General features: G+C 43.6%; 2 protein-coding genes across 4 annotated transcripts in view; one reads left to right on the forward strand and one right to left on the reverse strand.

Annotated features, from left to right (window-relative positions):
* LOC119464463 (venom metalloproteinase antarease-like TtrivMP_A) overlaps positions 1 to 19888 on the forward strand; it is a 79766-nt gene that overhangs the window by 10944 nt on the left and 48934 nt on the right. The window lies entirely within an intron of this gene.
* Positions 3069 to 19736, reverse strand: LOC119465039 (uncharacterized). 2 transcript variants are annotated; one of them, XR_007463657.1, is made up of 4 exons: positions 19484 to 19736; positions 11614 to 11819; positions 4962 to 5063; positions 3069 to 3431 (listed from the first exon to the last, which is right to left on the reverse strand). XR_007463657.1 is itself a non-coding variant. In XM_049656647.1 (4 exons), the coding sequence occupies exons 1-4, from the start codon at positions 19492 to 19494 to the stop codon at positions 3235 to 3237; spliced, it is 414 nt and encodes a 137-aa protein (XP_049512604.1). In that variant the 5' UTR covers positions 19495 to 19736; the 3' UTR covers positions 3069 to 3234. The 2 variants fall into 2 exon arrangements, 1 of the variants encoding a protein (XP_049512604.1); XM_049656647.1 differs by lacking the exon at positions 11614 to 11819 and adding an exon at positions 8292 to 8395.

Raw genomic sequence — 19888 nt, forward strand, 5'->3', positions numbered from 1 at the left:
GGTCCCCTACGGTTACACATTACGTACCAACGCAACCTCTACTTTCTTTCATGGCTCAAGGATCCGGCGACAGGAATATTGGTTTATTGTTATGTACAAGTGTGGCCAAATGAAGCTAGACCACGATTGAGTTTCTTGCCATCTGGTTGACCTTCCGAATCTCCTCGAGAACGATGCTGTTTTTACAAGGCAGACTATACGATGTGCTTGTCTTGGGGCCCGATAGCGTCATGATAGTTATGAAATTATCATAGTCGTCTTTCACGTCTTTTTCTCTGTCGGTTTTTCTACATGATGACATTCCGTATCTTACCAAAGTCAAACAAGATCACCCAGAGTTTCGGCTAGTTTTGCCAAGGTGCCTGCGTTTCACGTTTTTTTTAAACATCTCCATGGCTCCCTTATTATTTGACACCTGCGTGTTCAGTCACACATGACCACATGCGGCAGCGGATCTTATCACCTTGGCTTTACCGACGTAAGCACCCTTTAGGACGCTGCCTTAGTGCACTCCTTGCCACGCATGTCACCAGTTGTGTGCCTACTGGCCGGCTTCCAACAGCCGACATGCCTTTCACGCCATTATTTCGGACCAGCTTTTATCTATTGTAGTCTTTCCTTGCGTTCTGTAGTTTTCTTCAATAGCGCAGTCTTTATTTTCTCGCTAGACACGAATTTTGCTTGAATATCAAAGAGGTGCCACTCCGGAATTATTCCTTTCCCAGAACACTAAAAATTAACAAAGGAAGCTGGTGGTCCTTGCGCAAAGCGTAGGAATACCTTATTCAAGAGCTGGACACGAAACCGCGCAAAATAATACCGTCCGGTTTGAATTGAAATTTCTGAATTTTAGTTTTTCAGATATTTCTGAACTATTTTCCTACTAATATTGCTTTCATTTTAACATGTAATTTAATCTTTCGACTGCAGACACGCTAGAGCAACCACCATTTTACTGGTTTTTCCCACTAGTTGGATGCCCAAAAACAGAAAAAAAGAAGAAATCCTTGAACGGTGTTGAACATATGCAAGGGTGCTACGTATTGCACGAGACGAAGCATGCGAGGCTACTCCTGCATGCCAGCAGGAACGGTGCCCTGGCTGCTTCGAAACGCTTCATGCAGGAGGGAAATTCTTCAGGACGGTCTATTCCGCCTGTTGAGGCGTGCCGTCCGTGCCATATTGGTTAGAATTTTGGTTTTCAGCTGCTTTTAGTTATTTAATTGTATGTACTTATATGTTTCCAGAGCACCATGGTGATATAAAATATGCACTGGAGTGTGCATTCAGTAAACAGTTAGCAGTAAACGTTTTACCAATATACAGGGTGTTTCAGCGCACACTTTCAAAAATTCTTAAAGGTTGCCTGTGGCAGATAGCACAATTCTAGTTCATGAGCTGGTCTACTCGAAGAGGCGGACATTACTTGCACAAGAAATTGAAATGAATAATCGACGAATTACCGAAAATTCACTAATTAACTTTTTAACTAATTACCTGATGGCCCATATTGCCAATTTACAAATTGTAGCCGTGGAGTTCGCGAAGCGGATCCACTTGGAATTAATTCTCACGATGACACCAGTTTCGAGATATTAATTCCCGAACTTTGCGGAGAAATGCATTGGCGTTCCAGTTAATTTTGTGCTTCAATGCATAAAGCGACGTTTCGTTAAGGAACTAACTGGAACGTCAATGCATTTCTCCGCAAAGTTCGGGAATTAATATATCGAAACTGGCGTCATCCTGAGATATAATTCCAAGTGGATCCGCCTTGCGAACTCCACGGCTACAATTTGTAAATTGCAATATGAGCCAACAGGTCATTAGTTAAAAACTTAATTAGTGAATTTTTGTTAAACAATCGATTATGCATTTCAAATTTTTTTGCAAGTAAAGTCCGCCTCTTCGAGTAGACCTGCTCATTAACTAGAATTGGGCTATCTGCCACAGGCAACCTTAAATAGATTTTAGAAAGTGTTCGCTGAAACACCCTGTATGCCTCGCCGACATATTTTCGTGGCGATGCGCTTCTGCAATATCTGCCTTTTTTACAGCCCGGCTTTAGAGTTCGTGATATTCAGAAAAGGCAGACCACTTGCCCTTGTTTACCACACTCCTGCTGACACGTCACAGATGTCCGGTGCGCTCATTGTCCATTGTGTGCACGCCAACACGTTCGAAGAGCAACAAGGCAGTACACCTGTCGGCGCGTTAGACGGAGTGCTAGACTGCGTAGAACCACAATGAACGTCAGAAACACAAAATCATAAAGAGCTTACAGCGCAAGATGCTACCTTGTTTCTTTATTATAGTTCAATAATTTCCCAAGATATTCTTGTAGCACCACTGATAAAACAGTTTTCTGAAGTTAATTTCGATAAGCGCAGATTGGTCACATACAGAAAGAAAATTCGTGCATGGACTTTGGTTTTCACGCAACAGCGTGCTATCCTGCGCATGTCTTCAAATTTTAGTGTCTGAGCTGAAGTATTACCATGAAATATTGAAGTGAACTGCGAGACTATATCGACGCTTTGGTTTCCATATTTCTATAACGGCTAACAGCAGCAACACGAAGGCACTGGCTCTTAATTTCTTTTCATGGTTGTACCACCTTGATACCGCCAGCCGGCACAAAACTTATTACACTCATTGCAGTCTTGACACCCAGAACCTCGTCGAAGGTCTTTCCTTCTACGGCGCGTCCTTACTTGCTGCCCCCTGAATCAACTCCGCACGGGATGGACGCGTTCAGACCATTGTCTAGGCTACAAACAGTTGATCTCTGCGCGAGGGCGACGTGGAGTTGTTGTTAGAAGGCTTAGTCCCATTCTGTTCTCTGTTCGCTGTTCCGCAGCAGAGCAGACCGATTCTCTAACCCGTTGGTGGCATACTCCTATCTGACACCGAGCGGCATCCAGTCCACATGCATAGCTCCTTACGGTCCGCAGCGCTGAGTATGCGGCGGCCAATTCTCGCCCGTTTTTCGCCTCCCCCCACCCCTTTCTTTCGCAGGGCTTGCCTGCTATTTTACTACAAGTGCGTAACGGTCTCGTGAAGGGGCATACTGTAAATCACAAAGCCTTTATTTTGAATATCCACGTGAGGCAAGACGAATTCGCTCGAAGGCCCTGTTTATTTTATGTTCATTTTTTGCGATATGTGCCTGTATTTCAAGTGAACAGATTTGCGACTGGCTCTTTAAAAAAAACGATTCTATCAATCGGATATTTAAATCTGTCGGGCGCACGTCTTCGGATTGTATATATATTGCAGATTTGTTGTGTCGCACCATCTTTTGAAGAATTCTTCGCAAATGACTTGTTTCCTTTGGTTGTAATGTTCCGGCGTGGTCAGTTCCTCCTCTTCACTTGCGCTGACCCACAGTTCACATTGTCGCTTGCGAAGGAGGCCCTTCTGATTTGCAGCTGTAAAAGCGAAGAAAAAAAGGAATACAAATTGGCTGGCTGCAATCTGTTATTTTCGATTTTCGTACATTTTGTACAACCGAGCATTTAATGCGCGCTGGAGTTTTTGCTCTAGAACTAACTTAGTCGAGTACTTAGGAGCAGCAGATGTACAACGTAAGGTAAAGCGGTACGGCAAAAAATTTTGTCCATTTCATGCAAAACAATCTATCGCAACTACAGCTGAAAGCGTACGCTAGCTTGATATGTTGTGATGTGCAACCGACGCCGTACGTGTGATGATGGGATAAATAAACCGTTACGATTTTGAAAAGCGCGTACAAGAAACTTGCAGAGCCTAAAAGGCTAACTGAAAAGTCCGATAACCAGGAAAGCAGAGGATGACGAAAAATTAGCGCAGCTTGCGCCAAGTAGCGCAAGGCTGGGGAAACCGCGGAGCTGGTGATCACCTATAGCTTCTTCCAGTTTCGCTAGGCTCGGCTAAGTTTCGCTACGTTCGGCTAAGTTTTGCTAGGCTCCGGATGATACTCCGGAAGATACTCCGGATGAGCACGCAATCACCGCATGCGTTCTCAGCTGGCGGCACGACGAGCTTCCAGAAGAGCGGTTTCTTCTTCTGGAGTCTTGTACTTCTTCGGCCGTCCCATTTTACATTTACACACTGCGAAGTCTACGAGAGTTGTGTGTGTCGCCATTGAGGCGACATGATCGTTATAATCAGTGTGACGTCATGGCAAAGCTTCACAAAGTGTTGTCATGGCTAAGCAAAGCAAGAATTGCGGCAATGACATGGCTGGGCGAAGCTGGGTAAGTGATGGCGAGGCGGCCGCATTGACGGAGCGGGTCTGCTGGAACGCGGTGTCGGCATTTGAATGATGTGTCGGTGTTGCAAGCTGCGCTATGCAACGCGCAGTGACGTCATCGTTGGTAAGCACACGTAGGACTTCGGCTTAGTTTTTATCATTTACTCGGGAATAGTCAAGAAAAAAGCAATTTATTATCAATTGACAATTTGCGCAGCCTTGAGATTGTTTAGTGCTCTCGAAAAGCCTCTTATCAGTTCGTAACAAGACTATCAATCGCGCCAGAATGTTCTTTAGGTGACTTGTAGAAGAAATAGCGTTTTAGTTGGATAATTTACGGCCCGTGCAAATTATTCTCGAGTATCGCATCAGCTTCGCGCACCTTTAAAAGGCACCAGTGTTTTCTGTGAAAAATTGTTCATTTACAGTTACCAAATTGTGAAGCTCTCAGTAAGGTGATAATTTTCACAATATGGTTCTCGTAATTATATTTGGCATCTCACATCATGCTTTCTCTTTAAGAGCTTTCCTGAAGGTATACATAAAGCGAAAGAAATGCCAGAATGGCATCACATATTGCAACAAGCATAACTATTGCAGGCAGCAGTTTACATGAATTCAAACAGCCTTGGTTCCCGGTGCACTGTGATAAACCATAAAAGATATCTCACAAGATTAGAGTTTCTGAAGCAATGGACAACTTTGCCTAAGTGCTTTGATAACTTACAAGCCATGGTAAACGTCAACTGGCGGACGTCAACAACGGCGCAGCGGCTGTTGCAGTACATAATACGCCAAAATGGTGGGGAGAGAGCATATCCGAAATTACCTGCGTCGGAAAAAATAATAACTTAGAGTATCATGCAAACGCATAAAATTGACAGGGAGGCAACTTTAGACTTTAGATTACGCAAAAGTAACTGGGAGCACTTCACCTAGAGCTAGGATGCAAATTGAAAATGTCGGCATTGTTGATCGCAGAACAGCACAATACCCGTAAAGGCAAGAAAAAGCAGTAGACTGAATCAATATTCATTTTGGGGGATTGGGTATTTTATACCCGCATTCTATGGGACACACCCGTACATAGCATGGAAACCAGTGTTATAAGGCTGAGGTATTCGTAAGTGTATGAGCCACAATTGCAGTGCTATCTTACGATGCAAACATCACAGCATCATGGTTCTAGGTTTCTGAACCTGTAGCAGAGGTTCAATATTTGTATTATCAACATTAGCTTTATTTGCCAACTCCAGGCGTTTGAGCCAATCTATTAATATATCTATCTATATAGCGTCTTAGACCAACCCAGCGGCCCAAGTTGTCTACCAGCTTCGATTCCATATTTATATTATTGCCAGTTGCATTCTACAGTGCGTACTCACTCCCTATATCACGATTACAGTGAGCTGAAATCGAGTTTGCAGTACGGAATTGATGCAATCGAACCCTGTGGTCCTGGCAATCGTGTTGTCACACGACATATCAGTGTCCTTTCAATTTAATTAGGTAATTTAATTAGGTAATTGTAATTATTTCTCTAACTCGAGAAGTGCTGTCGTATTTATCAAAGTGTCAATCAGAACATTCTAGAACAACATGAAAAACTCCCGATACAGCTTTGTGTTGCTCAATCGCGCGTCGCTTGCGCTTCGGATGCACTTTGGATGCGCGTTCGTAAGCGCAGTCGGTTGCGGCGCGTTGTAGCTTTCGAGCAAGTAGCATGTGGTGCCGCCCGCATGTCATTGAAGACACGTTTCACTTTCGTGTTTCTATACCGATTCCTATATAAGAGGGATCAACCACATTTTTTTTTTGTAGCTTTCTAGCTCCCCTGATTAAAGTAAAGCTGTATACTGGAAATGACAAGTCATATTTCAGGACAAGTTCAATTTTTTAGATTTTTCGGAAGCACTCTTGCACCTAGATGTTGCTTATCAAGTTCGACACTGAGTGAGCTACTTTCGAATTCGGGGGCTTTTATCTCAGATAACAGCTTGAGTATTACGCTGCAGTGTGCGTGAGGTACATCCTAGGAATCTCTTAAAATTGGTCAGCGCTATCGGGCTAAGATCTTATTTTGACAATTTGTATCCTTCTAGGCTAAGGGTTGCGTATGAATACAGCAGTGGTGCACACACCGGTACGAACATGTTTATGTCGGATATTAAAACGCTAGCATATGGATGTATTTGGCAATCAGTATTCATTTGTTACAGGTTTTATTGTGAGACTTTCTACTTCGAGTCAATCTATATTTCGGCGTGTACGTTTTCTGGCGTTTTTCGTTGTCCGATCCAGAAGGAAGTGCCGTCTAAAAAATTCATCGAGTAAAAAGTAACAACCGCGGGCGGGTAAGGGGCCATACATGACTTCTGCGTGAACGAAATTTAGGCTTTGTGCCCCAAAAGCAAGTGTTTAGAAATACACAATTATGCATGACATAATTGCGTCTCTTGAAGAGCTGCTTTTTATCAAAGGTCGGGCATACTTAGCCTTGATTTGAGCCGCATTTGCAATAGTGCGTAAGGCTACACGACTGTGGTCGTATACTCGGCTACCGCTGTGCCCAGAGCACTGAACCAACTCAAGTTAAATGTAGTTGAGTCAGGAAGTTAATGTAGTATCTGCATGTTTTTGTTGATTAAAGTTCTCTTTGTTAGAGATGCGCATAACAGTCGCTAGATCCTGGGCACCTGAGCATTTCTAGACAAGCGCCTACTCAGTGCTACTAGGTATGTGATCCCTATGAAATATGTGCCTCATGAATTTACATAGAGTTCAACCCGGATATAACCAATTGTTCTGTATAAAGAATAGCTGTCAAATTCCCTTGAAAGTTATTGTGTAAAATATTCGAATTCATAAGTATTAGTAAATCGAATGATTAGTATAGCTGTCGATTTCGCGATGTCTTTCTTGTTCGATATATGCGGGTTTAACTATATATATATATATATATATATATATATATACAGGGTGTCCCCGCCAGTAATTTTTTCGTTACTGTGATTTAATTAGGTAATTGTAATTATTTATATAACTCGAGAAGTACTGTCCTAATTATCAAAGTGTCAATGAGAAGATTCTAGAGCAACATGAAAAACTTCCGATACAGCTTTCTGTTGCTCAATACCTGCTACATAAATGTGTTTTTCCGAGTGTGAACGAAGCCCGCAAATACACGCAAAGTGCCTCGAGCGGCCAGTCGTGCGGCAATTCTGCGTGTATTCGCGGGCTTCTTTCACACTCGGAAAAACACGTTTATGTAGCACGTAATGAGCAACAGAAAGCTCTATCGGGAGTTTTTCATGTTGCTCTACAACTTTCTCATTGACACTTTGATGATTAGGACAGTACTTCTCGAGTTAGAAAATAGTTACAAGAAATAATTAAATCGCAGTAACGAAAAAATTACTGGCGGCTACTCCACTGCACTCGAAACAATACGCACTAAGTTTGTTTCGCGTAACGCCGTTCCTCTTTTTTTAAATCGTGGTGCGTGATAGCTGGGACACCCTATATATATATATATATATATATATATATATATGTGTGTGTGTGTGTGTGTGTGTGTGTGTTTGTGTGTGTGTGTGTGTGTGCGTGTGTGTGTGTGTGTGTGTGTGTGGGTGTGTGACCAGATAAAGCCAACAACCACTAATACCCAAGTTAGTGGACGGAATTATAGCAGTCGCTGTAGCACCATTGGTAGTACAACGAACGTGTAATACGGAGGTTGTGATTTCAGCTCCTACCGCCGGCAAGTTCTCTTTTCGTCCACTTTCATTTCCCTTTCAGTGTTTTCTACATTTCAATTTCCCCGATGTTTTCCTTGGCTTCATTGTAAGTTGGCTTTAAAATGAAGGGAAAAGATAGTAATGAAAGGGTAGCGGCAAAATGAAACATAATTTAGAATATAGTAGTTCTATTAATCTGTATCTATCCAAAAAGCAGACTATGTCATCGCCCTAGGCGGTAAGACTACGTTTTCGTAATATAAACTTCAATTTACACAATTCTTAATCATATACCGCGAGGTAAGTTCGCGTGTACTTACGCGCCAGAGTCGTTGGGTTCACAAAGTCAAGACCAGTCTTTCGGAAGTTGGCCCCTCCTTTGAGATGACGCCCATAAAATTGCATCTTAAATCTTGCAATCGGCCTGAAATAAAACATCTGTCTCTTGTTACGCATCACCGCAGCTCATTATATATTTATCTCGGAAATGTAGCTTTCATGGCTTTCGTTAAATTTCAGAAGTCTGTACTGTAGCTATTTCCTTCACGCGTCTGGGAGCACGGAATGTTTCTTTATCTAAAGCAGTATTCTGGAAAACAGCGGTTGCTAAAGAAGTGTTGTGTTTAGTGCTGTTTCATAGTTGCATAGACTGCTGCAAACATGCCTGTTGGTCTGATCGGTAGAACATAGCAGTTACTGCTATAAAAATTACCCGGACATTCAAGAGGAATTTTCACCGTCGACTGGATGTTCCGTAAAAGTCTAAGTGTGATAAGATCCTATTGTGCCCCACGTGCCGTACGCTATGGGTACGACAGTGAGCGGCGAAGGATGGTACGAGGATACTTGATGCGCGATATCGTCTCGAGAGTGCAGCGTTGGAGTTCACGTGTTAAGCGCGTGCAAGACAGAAATTGGGTATGCTGGGGCCAGGTGCCGTAATCAGGCGCATAGTAGGGTTAGCGAGTGAGCGTGCGTCTCTATTTCTAGCCTTGCCCTCGCTGTGCAAGGCGGCCTCCGTGGCTGAGCGCATACGCGGCCCACGCGCCTTATCTTGGACCGTATTGGACAACGTGTGTAAATAGTAGCTCATTGTACAATATCATAATCACCTGCCACCTACCTGTCCCTGTCACTTTCCCTTACCCCAGTGAGGAGTAGCAGGCTAGAGACACGCTATCCAGGCCGACCTCTCCTCCCTTCTCTTCATTAAAATCTACTCCTCCTCCGACGCTTGCAAAATCTGTGCGAGCCGAGATAGCTGGTGGTTTCATTTGCGCAGGTCTTCGTGCGTGCGTAGTACGGCTTGCCGGAATTCGCAACAATGAAAAAAAAAAGCAGCATCTCATTTACTCAAGCCCAATATAGGTCATTAGCTGAGCTTTGAAGAGAACTCTTACTCACCGTAGTTACGCTCAACCGCCTCAACTAATACCCAATTCTTCTAAGAATCATACCTATCCACTGTAACTCGGAATCAGGATCATCACAAGCAGACCTCGTCTTACGAATTTGTGTTCAGGCTCGCCAAAATGAGAGTAAGTTCTTAATGAGCTAACCAGCATTTTGGGAACTTCACCTACATTGGGGTGGGACTGTATGTAAGTATTCATGTATGTATACACCTAACTTATTTTACGTCAACTTGAGTCACCGGATAGTCCATTGTCAAATGGGTAAAGCAAGGGGCTACTATGCTGAAGGAAGCGGGTTCAAAACCAATCGGGACAACTAGGGGCACTAGTTATGAAACAATTTCCCCAAAACTTGTGTCACTAGCCGTGTAACTTTCATTTTTTAATAATGAATTTTTTTCGTCCTCTAAACTTTTTCTTTTAACAGCGGCGCTGTTTAAGCCAACCGTTAGTCCATGAAGGGTGAACAGAAATTGTAGGCCGATCCTGGAGGTTGTGAAGAAAGGGTCCAAGCGCAATGGCACGTACCCCTGTGGACTAGCGAAGGTGTTTAATACGTGGCCAGATACGTGGCCTATACCTTGTGTTATGAAATCGATAGCAAATCAATAGCTAATCGATAATCGACAAAGAATTTATTAGATTCCGGGGAATGCTCGGGATGACTTGGTAGTGCTTAGCCTAGCCCAAATACGTGGACAATGGCCTACGATAGCCAATGGATAGCCAATCAATAGGTAAAGGATAAATCATCAATAAATCCTGAAAATTATGGGGATGACTTGGCAGTGCTAGGTGCCGATCAGCTCCGATGTTTCTTTGGGCTTGCGCCACTAGTGCAAGCAACGCAAATGTTGGAATTTCTGGCCCATTCCCCGGGCAGGTATCTGTCACATGTGCAGAGAAGAACGACACTAGTTATGGGCTACTCTTCAATAATCACGTTTGGGCCAACTTGGGTTACTGGATATGTACGTCTGGGTATGTGTCGCTTTTAAGTTAAACTCTTTCACGCCAGCTTGTAAATCAGTGTACGTGTCACTGTGTATGCTCCTCTTGTTTTAATAATCACCATAAAGAATATACGTCAAAATACGCCCGCATCGTAAGATTAACTGTTAATCACATAAGGACATCATTCAAGTTCAATAGATGGATGCACCAACATTTGTTTTCGCTCTGATTATACTTGGAAGAAATATTACTCTAGTAGGTCATTTAGAACTTCTTTCTGGAGTTTTACGTGCCAAAACCAGTTCTGATTATCAGGCAGGCTGTGGTGGAGAGCTCCGGATTATATTTGACCACCTGCGGTTCTTTAACGTGCACTACAACGCAAGCACACGGGCGTTGTTGCATTTTCGCCTCCATCGAAATGCGGCGACCTTGTGGTCAGCAGCGCAACGCTTTAGCCACTGCGCCACCGCGGAGGGTAATCCTTTACAACTTCAACAGTGCACTATATAGCCAAAGAAATTTTTGTTTCGCTGTACTTGAATTCTTAAGTGTAAAGTAACGATTACCCTCCGATTTTTTTAGCGTTGCTTTTCTCTTATCACTGTGTTTGTAAACTGAAGGTAATTTTCTTCGGGTTAGCGATCGTTGATATCTCCTTCGTTAACATATTTTGTGTTCATGTTTCAGGCAACCTGACCCCTTAGTTCTGTACTACTATTGTTTTCGCGGCCTTTTCTGTCGTATTTTTTGCTTCTACTCTTTGAATAAGTATTTACTTATTCTACTTTCTGCCATCTCATTTTTTTGCTGGGTCCCCTATGTGGGTACGCGCCTTCGATGAGAATCATCATCATCAACACACTGCCTGGCTAGCGAATTCACTGCAATTAATCAGGATCGCTTATAAGGAGGCCTGGTTGAGGATCATGGCTGTATAGGAGGGCAAAGCACCGACAAGTGGCAGAGCAAAGGTAGGCAATTAAGGTGAAGCGCCGGAAGCAAAATGGTTAAATTTATATTTTTTTTACGGCGAAACGCTTCATTTCAGCACCTCCGTGCCTTTCACTGCTTTCTGTAACGAGACTCCCACTCACATGGGTAGCTCTTCGTCGAATTAAATAGTTCACTGTCAAAGCAGGCGTAAATTTTAGGACGCTTACTAGGACGTTAAAAGTATACGCGAATTTGAGAATTTGGCAGTTGAGAATTTTGACAAAGACATAAGGTTGCCAGAAGCATTGTTTGTTGAAAAGGTTTTGTATGATCTTACCAGTAAGAAGTATGGTCGTCAGGATTCTCAGGATGCAGCTTATACATGGAGCTCAAGTTGCGATAAGTGAACGTCGCATTTAGCGCATGTTTCATTGTATCTATCGTGGGCGGAAACGGAATCATGACACACATGGAGTTGTTGAGCCCCCCAGTGACGTTGTAGGTCCTCTTCAACATCACGAAATAAAGGTGACGTGCAAAAAACTGCAATGGGCCAAAGTACAACAAGTTGTCAATCATGGCAGAACACAGTCAAGTGCGCACAGACAAAGACAGAGGGAGGTGTAGAGAACACAAGCGCTTACTTCCCACTAAATCGTTTATTCACAAAATGGCATAACCTGGACGCTTTCCTACATGACGTCAAAAGACCAAAATGCCGATATCAGGTGACCATGCCGAGAAACATAGTTTCTTTAGAGGACAGCACAGGGAAGTTGCGCTGCCACACGACGCCGCCACCTTTCTAATACAATGTCCTTGAAATAACTCCCTAACATCCGGGTTCTTATTTTTCGCTACTATCCTACACGTGTTGAACAAAGATTTACATCGCTTGTTGTTCTTTATTCCATACTCATGACAATGTACAGAAAGATTACCATCACGGTAATTCCCGACCTTCCTCCCTTGTTCTAGAAGTCTTTCATACTGACACCTACCAGTCTGACTGATATTGAAGGAAGAACACGATAAGGGAACTTCATATACCACGTCAGACACATCATGTTACGAAAGGATCACGATGTTTGATAGTGCTGAGCTCTTTCTTTTTCTGGAAAGGATTAGTCATTTGGCCACGCTGACACTGCTGACACCACTCTGACAGTGCTACTGTTTCCTATTTTCTTTAAGCGGTGCGAGGTATTGTGCATGTACGGAATTACTACAGTGCGGAATTCATTTTGAAAGCATATTTCCTTTCTTATTGACTCCTGGCGCATTTCTGCCATCGGCGTCACTGTCGCCGTCGTTGCCGCTGTGAGCTTCCATGTAAAGTCCACGGGCGATAAAATCGTAGCCGCGCGCCGTACGGTATATGTGCGAGTGAAAGCGTGTGAGGGTGAGCCGGCGATCGCAGCTCAATCTCGCGCACACAAGAGCAGGAAGCGGGAAAGAAGCGCACATCTTCGAGCCTTGCGCAACAACGCTGCGGAGGGAGGGTAGGGAGAAGGGAGGGGCGAGTTTTACTCGTCGCCACCCGAGCGACCACGCGCGCCCGCCGGGCCGCAAGGCTCCGGGGAGAGGGTAGGGAGGAGGGAGGCCGCGTAATACGCAGCGCGCTCCCGCCCGGGTAGCTGTATCTCGAAAGCCATCTACGGCGGGAGCAGAGTCGTTCCTACCTACGCGGTGACTTCGCGGTTTGCGAGTAGTTCGCGTTGATGCGAGCGGCGGGATGAAGGTCAGTTGGTTCGCTGCTACTGCCGTGCTGACTCACTACAGTGTTTTCACAGCGAGTTTCCGCGGTCATCGAGTGAGATGCGTTGATGTTTGCTTTCGCGTGCGTGAAATCGTGCTTGTTAATTTAGTTAGCATGCCTATGTTCACAAGTTAATACGGCCGATAATAGTACTATCCTTACTTCGTATACCTGTCCACTCATTTGCTATCACAATCCATGCTTCGCGTTTCGGACGAAAGTGCGACTTTTTTGTTAGTTTTTTCAACTTCCCCCCAGCTATACATGTCACGCTGTCAGGATAACCTGCTAACATAAGTCGTTTCTCTTGCCATTGAAAAGTTCCTGCCATGGAATGAAAGCAGATTTGTTCAAGGATTTATCTAAGCACTGCCCAACTATTGCTCTTTTAATAAGTTTCGAATGGAATCAATGATGAGGTTATACAGGTTTACATGCCCTTGGATGGTACTCCAAGCGCACATGATTATTAGTTTAAGCTTCAAATCAAGAAACCGTAATACGCCATTTTCTGGAATTTCCTTCCATAACTTTAAAGGACCGCAACAATTCGTCAAAAAGTGTCACCTGATTAAAATGGCTGGAAAACCATCTTCGCTTCCTTGCATTAAAATTAAGAAATTATGCGCATATCTGAACACGTTCGTATTACTAAAATATTTAAGGCGGTGAAAAATTAGTCTATCACGATGGCCTAAAAATATCACCAAGAGTAGAACCTATGCATGATCTTTACAGACTCCCTCCTTTTGAATGAACTGGTCATTCGATTCAATGTATGTAGACTTCAGATAAAAACATTGCGATTCAAGGAAACGTTATATGAACATACCTACTGTATTTTGTAATGCTGCAGAGCCAAAGGTGCCTATACACTCTTCTACGCAAAATAGGTGTTTGTCTTGTGCCAAGACGTAGTATAAATTTTTTATGTCCAACGAACAGGCCAAAAAACCTTTGTCAAAATGCTTTTCCAAGAAAACTAGCGTCTTTTCAGAATTTTGGATTGCATTAATTTTGGTGAACCATTTTCAGATGATTTAACTTCTTTTTCGTGAAGAGTGCAACCGATGTTTGCCAGGTCCCGTTCTCAGAGACGATCACCCTTAGGGGGTATTCCACTTTGTGGGTTTACACAGTGAACATGGCCTTCAAGAAAGGAACGTTACTATTCCGAATGTTTGCCGCCAACCTAGTAAGTTAAAGATTTGCCAAAGAGTTTTTGCTGTCTCACTGTACTTTTTTCACCGAATGCTTATGGGCTACAAACATGATGGCCGAAATTGAATTTAAGGCATTTTTTCCAAATTGGTCCCTTGTGAAAATCACAAACCCGCCTTCTTTATCAGAAGGGATGATGTACAGATAAAGTTGAAGCCATACGGCCTAACGATATACGTGGCGTTGTAGATTTACCGCGATTGAACGCATCAATTCCTTCCAAAATACATCTTTCAGCTCCACCACTATCTGCATACTGCAAAACACGTCGAGCTAGCAACAATTGTTTCGGGGTACTCCACTATGGTTCCACGGCAAACTTGAGTCCGAGATTGAGGATGTGCTCCAAATTCTCTGGTAGACGAACTTGACTGATAGTTCTCACTTCACACCTTGACGTATGGGGCCGCTTGGGCAGGCTATGCCAAACGTTCCTCAGCATTTGCTGCCATACGCGATGTAGGTCCCCTACGGCGATGTAGAAGCATAGATCGTGAATACCACCGGATTGTGCAGAGAAGATCTCTATAAAGACGCACTTGTCCACACCACTCTGACCTCAGGTTCTTGCAAACTTATCTAGCGTGACCGACGGATGGCTTGAATCTACCAAAAGGCAATTTCCCATCATCTGTTAGAATCTTGTTCCAGATGCCAAAAGATAAAGCACGTCCACAGCCTTCGGCATTCACAGTCAGGTTCGTATGGACCTGGGCCCCTATTCACTAAAACATCTCGCTATAACTTTTCGTACGAGAAAATTTCAGCTAATGTTGACGCTGGACATTTCATTAGCGAACCCGGTTGGCGAGTGGCAAAGAGCACTTACTCATGAGAAGCTTTGTGAATTCGGTCCCTGATTGTGAATGCCGAACCGGAATGCCGGATTGTGAATGCCTGATCACCAACGGGCCCCAAAACGGACCACATTTACAAAGTGTTCCGTCGCTGCTGACATCAACAACACAGTTAGCTTTATCATTCAGCTTTGCTTGTGTGGAAAAGCGTAAAATTTTAAACTTCAAGGATAAAGCCCTAAAAATATCACCGACGGTTACGATACCCTCTAATGCGAAATTTGAGCGCAGCTGTATACGTGTTTTCATTTTTCGATACATTGGGTGGCACGAACAATCTCTCTCATGGGACATATTGCAAACGGACCGAAGTGTGGCGCGATTGCCTCGCTAATCACGAGATCGCGAGAGGCAGCGCGTGGGTGACGCGTGTGCGCGATTCACAGCATCTGCTGCAGACAGACCTCCGCTAATGCAGCACTTTGTTCTGATACAGACGACGCGCGCTACTCTGGCGCCATCTCGTAACCATGGTCGCCGCAAATCCTGTCTTGCGCGGCAGTATGCTTTCTTATCACGCTTTCGCCATACCCTTCGCCTCCGCTTGCCGCCTCATGGATCCACTCCACTCTCCTTCTCCGCTTTTCTCCTCACGCTCTTCGCTATTGCCTCCTTTCATCTCCCGCTGCACTCCACGTTCGTTTTCATCTTTCGCTGTGCTCGTTCGCTCGGTTACGAGGGAGAACGCCGACACTCGCTGCAGGCACGGGCGCCTAAAAGCTGCTCTCTATAACAGGACTGCGACGAGACGATATATTGTTTGTTTTGCGTCGTCGTGGTCCTATATTTAGCGCAGTTTCCTTCAAGTTCAGTAAAAACGAACCACACCAATTGAATGCCCTATACAGATATTTTCTGGGGCGGTCGAATATTAGAACTGCTGAAACAAATTTGCTTAAAATGTTCACTAAAAGAAACTTCCAGATTATTAATAGATCGGGAATTTCATTATTTCCAAATATTGTGGTAGAAAGTTACCGTGTCGTCTTTGTAGAAAAAAAGGGGTTTCTTGGTGCATTTACATTACTTCTTTACACGCATTATTGAATGTATGTCATGCTGTTGGCAAATGAACATCCTGCTAATAGGAGCTCGTAAGTGAAAAACAACTGCGTTCTGTTATCTGGTTCACCGTGACAATGAAAGCCTTTTAAGAATAGAACAGCTTGCAGGAAATGGACTCCTCATGGTCTCGTTAAAAGGACTCGTTACATGGCCGTAAATTGTTTAAAGGAGACGACTACATGGCATTAAGGGTTAACTGTTAAATTTCTCTGCCTAAATCGAGAAAGCAGTCGCATAGAGTTTGGCTAAATGTGAGACATTCCTAGTGAAATACTAAAATTAACTAAAGTAAATTACCTAAATAAAATAAACTAAAAGAACCTACCCTCTGAGACTTTAGTAAATGGCGCATTCCCTTAGATATTTGAAAGTACCCGCCGCGGTGGCTGTCAGCTGAGGCGTTGCGCTGCTGAGCACGAGGTTGCGGGATCGAATCCCGGCCGCGGCGGCCGCATTTCGATGGCGCGACCGCATGGTCACATTCAGAGAAATCCTCCTCCACTACTGCAGAGAGCGATTACGCTACCCACCAGCACACAAAACACTGAATAAATCACAATCCACCACTTGGCGACTACTTCAGACGCGAACTTTCCCAAACCCCGTGCTATACCACCGAATTTACCCCGATGCATACTCCCCACTCTGCAAAGCCTGCGAGGCCCGCGCTGACCTCGATCACATCATCTGGGCATGCCCGAAAGCTACACCCACCAACACTCACCGCACTAACACTACACACATCATAACTACGGCCGAGCAGTGGGAGACTTTGCTGCTCAGCTTGGACCCAGAAGAGCAGCTCTGGGCCGTCCGGATGGCCGAAGACGCCGCCAGAAAACAAGGGCTGGCCGCCGTCTGAGGAAGGGGAGGCCTGGGGGTTAGTCTCCCAACCCCCGCCGCCCCCAGACCCCATCATGGACAAAATAAAGTTTATCTCTCTCTCTCTCTCGATGGAGGCGAAATGCAAAAACGCCCGTGTGCTTGCATTGTAGTGCACGTTAAAGAAGCCCAGGTGGTCAAAATCAATCCAGAGGCCTCCACTATGGCGTGCCTCATAATCAGAACTTGTTTTGGGTACGTAAAACCCCAGACAGAAGAAGTACATATTTGAAGGAAACAAATATACGCCAATTTTGAATATCGAATCGCGGATTGAAACCAAAATCAATAGCACGAACTATTCACCTGGTATTGATATTTGAAATATCCGCACACCCATAATATTTTCGCAACGCTGCTTGGAATAATCAGGAAACAGGTGCACGTTCTCATCCATTTTGGTTCGGTTGTCAAATTCCTGCTAGTGGATAGAATGAATTTCCCGGAGTACTAAACACGTTTCGGCTGTTTCTTTTGAACAGTTCGTCGGTTATAGCTACCTCACAGCGATATGAACACAAAACAGACCACTGTCACTCTGAATAGAAGCTATATTGGTATGCGGCCCCCTAGCAATAGAGATTGATGTATGTGCTACTTCTTGTCTTTATTGTGACATCGTCTTTGTCACTAAATAAGTTATAGCCTCGTTACGAGACAGTTATGACCTCAGTACAGGTGAACTTCAATTTCTACGGTCACGTTGACATTTCACAAAACATAAGGGCCAAGCCTAATTTTATTTGGCGTTATAAAGCACCTGGGCAAGAAATAAGTTCAAGTAACAGCAGATCAGGCTTATAAACTTAGATGCCTTTTCATTATATTTGTTGTTGAACTTACAAGAAATATCAAAGGTAACGTGACATTTTTTTGATAAATTATTGTATGTAACGTTTGCATAACGGTGGATTCTGTGTTCTACGGATGGCCCCTGTCAATCTTCTAGAATATCTAAATCAATTCGCTCTTATAAGATCTCCAAAAGAAGGCGGCAAGGCTGAAGGGGTATCTGTCTAGTATCAAGAAAGATATTAAGCACATGGTCATCTGTCCCGTAATGCAGCAGTATAACGTATTATAAGGATGAATATGAAAGAAAATTAGTGACTGGATTTAAAATAGTTAAAAAGCCCATTATATCGATCAATGCATGGTGCACGTTGTCGGAAACGCACTTGGAAGATGAATAAATATTACGTAAGTCGGGGGCACTCGGGCCCCATCGACTCATCTAAACTGCAAGCAGCATTTCTTCAGAAGATTGCTTGGATATTTTCATTAGGTATCATAAGTATTGGCTTTGCAGTCAAGTGCACCAATAATAATCGTGCTCTGAAAATGGCTACTTGAAATGAAGAGGGAAATACGGGCGTTGACAGCCATGAAGGAAGGTTGATGGGGCCTATCAGCTGTACTCCCCCCCCCCCCCGCCCCGCCCCACGCCCCATCCTCGCCTGCCCAACATTCTGCTGTTCGCACTGAAGAAACAACATTGCACGACAGGAATGCCATCAGTGAACCTCACAACGCGTCCCTTCATTCCAGTTAATGTTTCTTTTCTCTTCTGTGTTATGTGCAGCATCGCTAGGCACAATAGTTTTTCTAGCTGCAGGTTCTTCAGATATAAACATTCTAGCAATCCATCCTATACTTATATGTAACGATCCAGAGCATGTTCTGGTAATCGTCATTCCGTAATAAAGAACTTTTTTACGAAAGTACACTAGTGCTAAGCACCCTAAGTGAACAATTTCGATCTTTCAGAGGTCCTCAAAAAAGTAGGTATTATCGCAGAGACAGAATTTTAAGTTGACTATCGAGTAAAGATATGAGTATAGCGTTTGTAGCATGCTAAGCTTGTTTTGCGTAGAATATTGAATAAAAAATAATAAACGAATGGCAACACGAGGTGCATCTCGCAAGAAATGACACACAAAGATAGCCAGAAAAATCGCAACCGTTGAACAGAAACTGAAAGTTTATTTCGGACATCGTAATATAAAAAAGTTTGTTCAAAGACATGAAAACCTGCAAACCTCTTTTCGTACATGTACAAGAAACCATGACATATGAATTGGGTTAACCTTAACATAGGTCACATCTTTCTTCGAAAGCGCAGATTTTGATTTTCAAGAGCGGCACTAGTTTGTTTTGCTTTTGGCTCCCATTCTTATATAATATCAGTACAGTGAAATGCTGATTCACGTATTCCGAAGGTAAAAGTACAGGGATAATCGCGTTAATTTCTGTACTTTTGTGTCTCACTATTAAGCTGTTTGGTAGGTCGAACAAATACGCGTCTGTGCTCTTAAGCTAATAATATGTATTCCCTAAGCCATGTAATTAGTTTGGGATCTTGCGACAAATAGGTGGCTGCAAATTAATAATAATAATAATATTAAAAGAATACTATTACTTACCTGCCATCCATCTCTTACTATTGAATTTTTGATGAGTTCTGTTGTACTTTTTGCGCTTTGCGCTGCGCTGATGCAAAAGTAGATCACGACCAAAAGATAAATCAGCATATTATTGCACACACAAAATCACATTACAGAGTCGTATGCTCCTACACCGGTGTTCTGCCCAAAAGAAACTGTGGCTGCTTTCTTCCACTAGCGTTCCCATTCTCCGCACATTTCTCGTGCATTGTCTGCCTTCGTTCAGCGTATATGCAAAGCGTTATGATCATAGAACTGAAATACTTCTGTCCTTATGAGCATAGTTCCAACAAATAAAATAAAAAATAAAAGACGTCACCATTGTTTAAAAACTCGTAGATTCTTTTTGTGACATTTTTTGTTACGTAACGAAGCTGCATACTG

The sequence above is a fragment of the Dermacentor silvarum genome, chromosome 9, assembly GCF_013339745.2.
Source record: "Dermacentor silvarum isolate Dsil-2018 chromosome 9, BIME_Dsil_1.4, whole genome shotgun sequence".
NCBI lineage: Eukaryota > Metazoa > Arthropoda > Arachnida > Ixodida > Ixodidae > Dermacentor > Dermacentor silvarum.

Excerpts from the sequence above, each read along its gene's own strand:
- LOC119465039 (XM_049656647.1), bottom strand. Across the intron at positions 5,064-8,291 it reads GAACCCAACGACTCTGGCGC|GTAATTTCGGATATGCTCTC; the intron begins GTAAGTACACGC and ends TTTCCGACGCAG. Across the intron at positions 3,432-4,961 it reads GTTGACGTTTACCATGGCTT|CTGCAAATCAGAAGGGCCTC; the intron begins GTAAGTTATCAA and ends TCGCTTTTACAG.